The sequence below is a fragment of the Megalops cyprinoides genome, chromosome 2 (assembly GCF_013368585.1).
Source record: "Megalops cyprinoides isolate fMegCyp1 chromosome 2, fMegCyp1.pri, whole genome shotgun sequence".
Lineage (NCBI taxonomy): Eukaryota > Metazoa > Chordata > Actinopteri > Elopiformes > Megalopidae > Megalops > Megalops cyprinoides.
In genome coordinates, this window is record NC_050584.1 from 2,750,369 (window position 1) to 2,761,931 (window position 11,563).

Sequence of the window (11,563 nt, forward strand, 5' to 3'; positions counted from 1 at the left end):
AGAGGAGCTCAGGTAAACTCACCTGCTCTTAAAGGTGAAGTGTTGCTCACACTCCATTAGAGGTAAAGCACTGCTCAGGTACATTACATTACATTACATTACATTACATGCATTTAGCAGACGCTCTTATCCAGAGTGACTTCCTGCACAATAGAAGATAAGTGTATCCATTCAGGCTGAATGAGCAACAGTGTCTACTGTCCCTACCACAAGTTAACTTGTGCAAATTGACTAGACAAAGAAAGCTAAGTATACTACCATACATCAGCACTCCCACACTGTCTTAAAGCCAAAGTGCTGCTCAGGCAAACTCACCTGGTCTTGATGTGTGACTCCAGCTCTCCCCTTGGCAGCATTTCAGTGCAGTGGTCCAGGAAGGGGCAGCTGACCAGCAGCTTGTCCAGCAGCTTGTGCACCAGGATGCTGGACCTCTTGCAGTTCTGCAGCATTAGGGGGGCACGATCAACGGGACAGAAGTCTTTCTCCAGCAGAAAGCTGGTGAGGCACTCGCTGCAGTAGGTGTGGCCACAGGGCGTGTCTATGGGCTGGATCAGTGGCTGCAGACAGATGTGACAAACCAGGTCATCGTCCACCTCCTCCTGGTACAGGTACTCGTGGTTCTCCTCCACCAGGTGTCTCTGCCCGCAGGTGTGGCACAGGTCCGGGGGCGCGGCCTCCACCTGGCCCGCCGCCCCCTGACTGCTCATTGCTGGAGGTGTCTGGTTGCCTGGACAACGCTGGAACTGACAGGTGCCTCACGGAGTTCCGACAGGTAATGCCAGCGCTGGTAGGTCAGGCAAGCCCAAGAGCCATGGAGCTGTCAGAGAGACAGTGGAGGAAGCGTCACCTTTAACCCTGATCTAGAATCAGTTACACTGCAGCAGCAGAACAGAGAAACACCTTTAACTCTGATCCAGAATCAGCTACACTATAGCAGCATTAATGAGTTTTTGTCTTCATTGATTCATCTGAGTTTAACTGTTAATTTTTAATTTAGCACCGTTAGGAATGGAGGAGTACTCATCCCTCTCCATTGGCTGAGAGAGGAGAGGACTAAATCATGATCACTGCCATGTGGCAGACAGCTGTATATACACCCTAAGGAAGTGTGTACCGTTTGCCATCCGCACAGGTGAGCATCCTAACCCCGCACCTGCAGCACCAGCCAGCACATGCAGAATCACAGCCTGGAGTACCACCACAGATCCACACCAAACAACCCTCAGGTTGGGTTTTAATTACTTAATTACCTAAAGGACAAAACAAGGATCAATTATCTCCCATAATGGGTGGAGCTACCATGTGCTGTCAATGACTGACCCCTATCAAAAAGAATTTTCACCCCACTGTAAAACAGTGATCAGTCCAAATCAGTGAGTGACAGACAATATAGGAGGGCTCTCTGTGCTAAGCTGTAGCCAGCGATCAGAGGGGAACCTGCATCACCTGTGTCTCCGGGTGGGAAAGCAACTATGGCCCTCCGGGACAACAGAGGACAACACCCATCTTCTGTGGGTGTCAGTGGAGCAGATACACCAGGTACAGAAAAGAATGGGAACAGGGCATGCAAATACCAGCTCAGTTCCTGATGGTGTGTGTGTGTGTGTGTGTGTAGGGGGATTGGAACAGGCTATAACAAAAATCAATGAACACCATTTTCTGTCTCCCTGTTCATCTCAGACAGGATAACAGACTCAGGGCAAATATGCAGCAAGATTGACAGTCCCAAAGTGACTCTCTGATGTTATGTAAGCGACAGGACAGAAGGAGGCGGGGGTGGTTTGGGGGCACAGGAGGAACAACAGACTAGGGGTAGATTGGGACAGGACAGCAGGGAGGGGTAATTACTCAGTGAGTATCCTCAAGTTTGGCAATGATCAGAAACCTTGAGCTTTAACAGAGTCAACAGAGGATCGCACCCTGATGCAAATACTGACCTTTTTGCCTCTGAATTAAGAAGAGATTTATCCTCAGTGCAGATATGTCTACAAAAATCCTCTCCTGATCAGCACTGTCCTGAACTCCTAATTCCTGCCATTAATCAACACTGACACAACCCCTGCACAATCAAACTCTGCACAACCAAACCCTGCACAATAAAATCCTGCACCACCAAACCCTGACACAACCCTGCACAACCACACTGCATCCCCCAAACCACTCACCCATACCTACAGCCCCTCCCTCCCCACATCCACAGCCACTCACCCAAAACCTACAGCCCTTTCTCCAACACGTACAGCCACTCACCCAACACCTACAGCCCCCCCCCAACACCTACAGTCACTCCCCCAACACCTAGAGCTACTCCTCCAACCACTACAGCCCGTCTTATCTGAACGCCTGCAACTCCTCCCCTCCCCACACCTGCAGCCCCTCCCCTCCCCTACCAAAATACAAGTGCTCTTTGAGCTCTGTGTCCCCATTGTCTTCTGCCATCTACCAGGTCAAAGTTCACAATTTATACAGGAAAATACAAGATTATTGTTTCAGCTGGTTATGGGGGCTGTAGTCACACATGGGCTGAGTGTGTGTGTGTGTGTGTGTGTGTGTGTGTGTGTGTGTGACAGAGCGTTCTCACCAAAGACATAACTCTTCAGCACCTTCAAGCACAGACTGAGAAAGGAGAGAGCTACAAAAAAGGCCCAAACCATATCCTCAAACTCCTCCTCCTACCCCTGCCCACACTTCCCCAAAATGTGCGGTTTCAGGATCGGCCTCTACGCCCACCTGAAGACCCATAAGGACCCAGAAGGAGGACAGTCTTACTTGACTTAGAGTGACCGCCGATGATGTATGTGTGTGTACACGTGCTTGTGTGTATGCATGCGTATGTGTGTGTGTGCCTATGTTTGTGTGTGCGTGTGTATAGATGTGTATCTGTACATACAGCACATACACACATATCCACACATCTCATCTTACATGTCACAAAACTCCACGTTTCCAGTGTAGTGGTGCTTTGCAGTGACAGTGGGGTGTGCTGCTTACAGAACTGGGTTTGCAGGTTTAATTCCTGACGGGGCAGTGCTGCTACAGCCTTGAGCGAGCGTTCAACTGCATACAGGGAAAACCTGTGCAATGCGAGCTATGCAAATAGCCCTGTGTGCGGGTGTGGCCCTGGCAGGGAATCAGAGAATAATAATGATGAGTGGAATATTACAGCAGGGTTCTGCAGTGAATACCACACATTCCACCCTCTCGGTCTCCTGCCCGTGCACAGACATGCACACAGTTCACAGTGCTCATACGGGGAACTCCTCCCATCCAGAGTGCCGGCCATGCCCCTCCTGGGCGATGTGGGCTGGGTTTCGCGTCCCAGACCTGCCCTGACTCGCCTTCGCAGCCCAGTGAGCTGCCCGTGCCCACCCGGAATGTTCCAGAGGAGAGCGCATTCTGCGCAGCCAATCCTTATCACCTGAGACCACAGCAGATTCTGGCAAACTCCAGCGAGCGTGATATCTGCGCTTCAGTTAGATGAAATGGCTGATTATTCCTCGAGTGCGATATCTGCGCTTCAGTTAGATCTCATCTGAAATGGCTGATTATTCCAGAGCTGCACAGGGCACTTGGTTAGAAAGAGAGGGCACCTAGCAGATAAGGGTTACTCCTCTCTGCGTGTTACCTGCACTTGGAAAAAAAAGAAGCGGAGCAGCTGGTGGCTGTAACTGTGTTCCTGAAAGCTTGTCTGTCAATTTCAACCCACCCGCAGACACTTCCTTGGGGTGAAAGTGGTCAAAATCACCATCAGGTCAAGCAGGAAAGCAATGTGATGCTGTGGGACAAGGAAAGGAGATCCCCCTTTTACATTTTAAACTCAAATTTAAAAATCATACGTATCTTTTCTCACATAGATTACATGGTGCAAAGCTTACCTGTCTTCTGTTTAGTTTGTATGGCATGTTGTGCGGTTTCTGGCCTAATGGGGATGTTTTCAAGCCAGTTGCGGGTGCTTGCTTTCAGGAAATACCTAATAAGCTGATGGGAGGAAAATTCCGCTTGTGTAATTCACAGCCCAGCAATGTGCAGCTGTGTGGTTTCAGGAGAGCTAACCCTCTCCAGTGCAGCAGCGTGGTTAAGAAGAGAGAGCTAACCAGCCCTGTTGCAGCTGTGTGGTTTCAGAAGGAGAGCTAACCATCCCTAGTGCAACAGTGTGGTTTCATAAAGAGAGCTAAACCTCCCTAGTGCGGCAGTGTGGTGCAGTGGCACAGAGCAGGGTCTACAGCCCAAAGCTAACCTGCCAGATTGATTCCCCGCTGGGCCACTGCTGTTGTCCTCTTCAGTAACATGATTAAGCTGAATTGCTGCAGTAAATATCCAGCTGGATATGTGAGTGGCTATGGATAGCAGTATCTGCTGAGTAAATTATGTAATGTGATCTCTAATGTAATTACATTTTAACCGTAACCATTTAACCATCACAATTTAACCATAATTTAACAGCATGTCTTCTCTCTCGTGTCTTTTACCCAAACACCATAATGTCACCACTAAGCTTTCATCGCTGCTGTGATGAATACTGTGATAAATTTGTATTTTTTCCATAATAATTTGATCTTTGGTTTAAATAAATGTCAGGACTGCGGCTCCCTAGCCGGGTTTGTTTTTGTTTTTGTTGTTTTCCCTGTCCATGTGCTTTTGTTTTTCCCTGTGTTCCAGCCCTGCCCTGCTCTCCGCCCTGTCTCTGCCCACCTGGTCATCTGACTGGCTCCACCCGCCTACCTGCACACCTGAACCCCATCTTGTCATCTGCCTTGCCCTATATATTCCTTGTTTGTTTCTTGTCTCATCGCGAGTTCGTCTTGGTTTGTCTGTGTCGCTACAAGCTGTTTGTTCCTGTTCTGCCTGCTTGCCTGCTGTTTATCTGCACTCTTGCCCGTTTTCTTGACCACGTTTTTGGATCCGGTTTTTGGTATTGTTAGCCGTGCTTTTCTGGTTTTCTGACTTCGCCTGTTTTGACTACGTTTTCTGGATTCCCCGTGTCGGCTTAATTAAACTTCGCTTTGTGCACCCTATTCCGCTGTCTGCGCCTGAGTCCCTGCCTGAGCCTTGACAATAAATGAGAAGAATGGCTCAAACATTGCTGGGTAGTTAGTAAATTAATCCTATATGCTGTAGCGGGCGGCAGTGTAGCATAGTGGTTAAGGAACAAGACTCGTAGCCGATAGGTTGCCAGTTCAATCTCCGCTGGGACACTGCTGCTGTACTCTTGGGCAAGGTACTTAACCCACAATTGACTCAGTAAATATCCAATTGTATAAATGGATAACATTGTACAGAACTGTAACCTATGTAAGTCGCTTTGGATAAAAGCGTCTGCCAAATGAATAAATGTAAAATGTAAATGTATTCTAATAAATAGAGTCATAGGACACACTTTGAGGATACCATGTCTGTTTATACCTGGTTGCGCACAGATACAGCCTATATAACCTTTTTATTTACTTTGAAAAACCATCACAATCTAACAGAGTCCCTCAGAAAGACCAGCTACTGAGGGAGAGAGCAGCACTCAGAGAGACCAGCATTCCGAGACACCAGCTACTGAGAGAGAGAGAGCAAGAAGACAGCAAGAAGACTGAGAGTCTGACGGAGCTTAGGGGTAGGGTTATCTGCCTGGCTCCTCTGATGCGCGGAAGATAAGGGGACACTCACTGGTTAATAACAATACTGAATGGTAATACTGCATGCTGTGACACTCATTTGTCAATAAGAACATGGTGTAACATTACATCAACTTTCAAAGGTTTTCATGTCACTTAAAAGCACTGCTTCTTACTACTTTGTATGTGTGTGTGTATGTGTGTGTGTGTGTGCGTGTGTGTGTGTGTGTGTGTGTGTGTGTGTGTGTGTGTGTGTGTGTGTGTGTGTTCTCACTGAAGACAGAACTCTTCATACCAGCAGCTACCCATCACCACGGCGATGGAAAGTCTCACATGTCACTCTTGAATACCAAGGACTAAGAAGTGAAGAGCATCTCTTTCTGAGGCCCCAGAGCATCACCTGAAGAATCTCATTACTTCACTGCCTGGAGGAGCACAGAAACACTGGCACAGGGCTCAGACACAGCATTCACACACTGCTCAAAAACACTGCACTCAGACACTGTGCGCAGACACACTGCTAAAAAACACTGCACTCAGGCACCATGCTCAGAGCACAGACACTGTTCCAAATATTTGAGCAGTGCTTTAACACTGCTCAAATACACAGCGCTCAGACATTGTGCTCAGGCACACTGCTCAAAATCACAGCACTCAGACACGGCGCTTTAACACTGCTCAAAAACACAGTGTTCAGACACTGCTCAGAAACACAGCACTCAGACATTGTGCTCAGGCACACTGCTCAAAAACACAGTGTTCAGACACTGCTCAAAAACACAGCACTCAGACACTGTGCTCAGGAACAGTGCTCAAAAACACAGTGTTCAGACACTGCTCAAAAACACAGCACTCAGACACTGTGCTCAGGAACAGTGCTCAAAAACACAGCACTCAGACACAGCGCTTTAGCACTGCTCAAAAACACAGCACTCAGACACTGTGCTCAGGAACAGTGCTCAAAAACACAGCACTCAGACGCAGCGCTTTAACACTGCTCAAAAACACAGTGCACAGACACTGCGCTCAGGCACACTCCTCAAAAACACAGTGCTGAAACACTGCTCAAAAACACAGCACTCAGACACTGTGCTCAGGAACAGTGCTCAAAAACACAGTGCTCAGACACAGCGCTTTAACACTGCTCAAAAACACAGCACTCAAACACTGTGCTCAGGAACAGTGCTCAAAAACACAGCACTCAGACGCAGCGCTTTAACACTGCTCAAAAACACAGCACTCAAACACTGTGCTCAGGAACAGTGCTCAAAAACACAGTGCTCAGACACTGCTCAAAAACACAGCTTAAAAACACAGCACTCAGACACTCAGAAACACTGCTGACACAGTAAGCTCTCAGTCACGCTATGTATACTTGGTATCAAAACTGACTGTTCAGATAAAGTGTCCAGTTGACGTGTTCAGGCAGAGTGTTCAGAAAACTGTCAGACATTTCATTCTGTCACAGTGCTCCATGGGTTAAACATCTGTCATCTGCCATTTGCCAGGAGTAAAACCTCAGAAAAAAACAACATGCTGAACAGCACACAGAATAACAGATGTCACAGCCCATGGCTTTTGTCAGACAATGTGACTGAAAGTTCAGCTGTGAAGGAGTAAACCAAAAGATAATTATCTGGAAAAATTATCGGTAAACTTTGTTTTCATTATACGAGGAATTTCACTTCAGGACTTTTCAGGGCTTAACATTAGTTATCTGATCGATTTCATCCACTTCTGTATTCAACGCAGTGAGACTGGTGATCTGTGATAAGTATTTCAGAACATGCTGGGACTATTATGCTTCAATACACCAGTGCACTCCTAATTTGTTGCTTCTCCTCTTGTTTATCAGCTGTGACTGAAGGGGTCAGTGGAAACAACATGTGTCAGTGGAAATGACTGAAAGATGTTGATCTTCTAATGACTAGATTGATAATTTGAATATAAAATGCACTGAGTCACTCTGGAAAAGAGCATCTGCTAAATGACAAAATTGTAACATAAAATGCTTTCTTATAGATAGATTTGTGACTGTATACAATGAATAATTTCAATTCCTTGACATTCTTTAACATCAATTAAACATTCCTGTATTGGGAGCATGTTACAGACCTCTTGTGCTATTTTTAGACATTTTAACTATGTTCATACCTCTGTGTGTGCCTGCACTCTCATTTTATCGGACACTACAGAGAGCACATTTTACACTGTAAGCAGGCCTGTTTACACTACAGACTGGCAACTTTCACACTATAGTCTAGAAACTTTAACACTACAGTCTGGAAACTTTTATATTGCAGACTGGAAACTCTTATACGTTGTACTACACTCTGGAAGCTTTTACACTACAGTCTAGAAACGTACACTACATACAGGAAGCATTTAGACTACAGAGTGAAAGGTTTTATACTACAAAGAGAAGGTTTTTACACTACAGAGGACTGCATGAGTGCAGTCTTGGGTTGGAGGTGTACTGTGAAATAACTGGACTGTATTAATGATTAAGGCTTCAGACAGTAGGAATAGCTGGTGCTGCAATGCTCATGCTGACGGCCCTCCCCAGTCAGAGCTGGCAGACGCAGTCTTTAAAATGTACCCTCAATCGAGTGCAGCCCACTCCGTGTTCAGGTGGAGCACAGGAGGGATGAACAGGTATGCACAGTCTGGGAATCTGCATTAATATTCATCTATGTGTCACACTCTTCCTGGCAGTCAGGAGCTCAGAATGGCCACCCCTTTTCCAGAAGCTTCAGATGAGTGATTTTATTTGAGTTTATTTAGAATAAATGGAGCTCAGCATTATTTACCGCTGTTATTGACAACCCGAAGCGCATCTGTCAACCCACATGAGACTGCAGACCGAAAGTTTGACCCTGCTGTTAAAGCGCATAAACTGTGTCTGAATCACCGTCCATTACAAAGGGCATTCTTTGACTAAGGATTTAGTATTCAGTTACCCACACATAAACTTCGTCAGCTGTTTCAGGTAGTTATCCTTTTACCATTTGATAACACGGCTGAGTGTGTGTGTTTCATCGTGTTGTAGAATTCGATGAAATAAATAAAACAGGGCATTAAAGTGCCTCCCAAACTTACCAGGTGTGTGGAGCCAGTGTGTCGTCCCTGAGAGCACTGCTACCTGTGCAGGTGTTACCTGAGAAGGGTGTTATCCAAGATCACTGCGGAGAAAGGAAGGAGCTAACACAGTAAACCTCAGGGGACTTTGTCCCTCTCACCGCTGCAGCTCATTGGCTGGAGGCTGAGCATGCAAATGCAGCGTTCTTATTGGCTGAGGGCAGCGAGCAGGAACATGCTGATTTGTGAGAGTCTCACAGGGTCACGGCTAGGCACAAACCAAATCGCAGCCAAGTTTAATCCAACTCAAAGCTTGGTCCAAGTCAAATAATAACCAGGTCCAGACAGAATCACAACCAGGTCCAATCCAGGCCGCATCCATGCTCACACCGAGTCACAGTCAAGTGTAAGCAGAAAACCAGGCTGGTCTTAACTGAACGCCTGTCAGGTGTGTTTCACTGTGGCCAAACTGCCACCAGGATCAGTGTGGACCCTGTAAACCGAGTCGAGTGATGAGGCAGAGGGAAAGTCACACTGACTGGACTAACCTGTTCTGGGCAGGGCGAGAAGGCGGCTGTCAACAAAGGAGAGGAAAACATAAAAGAAAAACAGAGGAGAGGAGTTTTCCAGTGAACGCTGAGGATCAGGCTGTCGGAGCGGAGTGGTGGGAGCTTGCTCTTAACCATTCATAATATTTCTGAGTTAATAATTTTCCCCTAAAGGACTGCCAGGGTCCTGGCTGTGGCACCAGAGGAGGTCATCCTCAGTGTGGGGTGGGGGAGAAGGGCATATTTATGTAGGTACTGTGCCATGTCAGCGGGGATCACAGCGCTGCCACAGACCAAGGAGCAGCCATTCATGAAGGGACAGACAGGGACATGTTTCTGACCAGTCGGTTCTCGTCAAAACACGCTGCAGACAGGAGTCATTCCAGCTAAACACAGGCTCTGTGATGAAACAGTGAGTGTGTGCTTTACTGTAGAGATGCAGAGAGAAACAGAATAGCTCTGAAAAATGGAGAAATTTGTCAGTGAAATGAGTGCGGCTGCATCCAGCCTGTCTTACGCAGACACACAGAGCTGTACCCAGAGCGTGCCCTGACTTGCAGCTCACCTCACCAAACCTGCATACCTCAAACACCACCGCAAACCGCCTGTGGCCGTGACATCATCCAAGGGTCATCGTTGCCGTGGCAACAAGTGCCGCTGCATCACAATAGAGCAACCGGTGACTCATAACTTGCATATTAGATCAAAGGAGAGCTGATTGGTGGTGTGCACTCATCAAACCCATAATGCACTGGGCTCTTAACCATAATGCACTGGGCTCCTAGCCCAGCAGAGCCCCCAGGGCTCAGGTGTCAGGTTTCTGGTTGTTTGTTCACGCAGTCGAGGTGATTTCCTCAAACGGGCTGAGTGTGCAAGCGCAGCTGTGGTAAACTGTGGCTGAATCCACTTCCTCTGTTTACCAGCCAAAGGGCTGCACAGTCCTACTGTCTCTGTGCATTGACTTCCCACAATCCTCCTCTGCAGCACAACATGGTGCCATTGCTCCCTATGCCAACTGTCACTTCACTCTCACACACACACAGATGTACACAGAGCACACTCTTGAACAGGGCCGCGTTAACCTATTGGGCAACATGGGCTGCAGCCCAGGGCCCCGGCCACTAGGGGGCCCCGGGAATAGCAGATTACGTTGATTTTTTTGTGTTTTGATTTTATACTGAACATGTTGGTCCAGTTTCCCACCTGTAGAGTAGCCTACATTGTCTTGTGGCAACAATTAATCGTCAGTGTCAGTGAGAGTGGTGTTTGTAGGCAAGTCACTTCACAGCGATGTCTCACGAGGCTATTAGAAAATACGATAAAAGGTTCTTTGGCACTTGCATTGATTCAGACTTGTGCCAATTTTCACTGATGCGTGCGGAATGTGATTCATTTATTTCGTCTTCAGTCTGTTGTAGGTATGTGGGGTAGCCACAGTAACTTGCAATTCTCAAGTATTATTCTAACAAAAACATCATTATTTACCAAGCCCTTTACAACAGCTCAACTTGATGACCTTTTTGGGAAGTACGTGCATCTGCATCAACTCAACCGTAAGTAGCCTCCGCATGTCTTCATCTGCTGCAAGACGAAAATAGCTCACGAAATTTAACCCTTTCGCGCGTACGGCCACACCAGTGTGATTAGCCGTTTAGCGAGTATGCTAAAACTGGTGCGTTTAGAAAACCAGATTGGAAAAATTCTAGCTAATTTTAGCTTTGAGGAAACAGCGACTTAACATAAAAATATAGCAAATGCGAAATGAAAACTATGGGACGCTTAATAACGCTAATGAAAACGTAACACGAGCGCTACATAGCATAAAAATAAGTCACGTGCGAAAAGGTTAAAGATTCAGTCCGCGATTCTGACAATCCGAATCGTGACAACATGTGGTAAACATGTTTATGTTTTTTAACATGTCGGTATTCTGTCTAAAAATCACACCACCGTTAGAAATAGGTTTCAGATATGTTCGTTATTTAACCAGAGGTGGAAAACCCCTGCTTCAGAAAGTAAAAGTCCTACCATTTGTTCTAGCCATTCACTAAACAAGGTGATTTCACTAATTAGCTCCTCTACCTGGCTGAAGAGTTCTGCTAATTAAATTCAGCTGGTGTAGTGTATGGGTGGAACAAATACGTGGCAGGACTTTTACTTTCTGAAGCCAGGGTTTTCCACCTCTGTATTTAACGCTGTGTTTAACACTTATTTAGAACGTGTCAGTCATGTCGGTTATTGGGCTTCCACAGTTGCTGTTGATACCAAATCAACATCTTTGTTAAACTTTGGTATCGGTGACTGTCAGATGCGTTCATTTTTAAACGTTGTGTT

The 11,563-nt window shown here is 46.6% G+C and overlaps 1 protein-coding gene across 2 annotated transcripts in view; it reads right to left on the reverse strand.

Moving 5' to 3' along the window:
* lnx1 (ligand of numb-protein X 1) overlaps positions 1–8,804 on the reverse strand; it is a 45,172-nt gene extending 36,368 nt beyond the window's left edge. For both annotated transcript variants that reach the window (XM_036522693.1, XM_036522692.1), the window contains exons 1-2: positions 8,703–8,804; positions 316–817 (exon numbers count right to left, since the gene is read on the reverse strand). In XM_036522693.1, the coding sequence (XP_036378586.1) occupies positions 316–707 (392 nt within the window). In that variant the 5' untranslated portion in view covers positions 708–817; positions 8,703–8,804. The remainder of the gene's footprint in view (positions 1–315; positions 818–8,702) is intronic.
* Between the last annotated feature and the right edge of the window lie 2,759 nt (positions 8,805–11,563).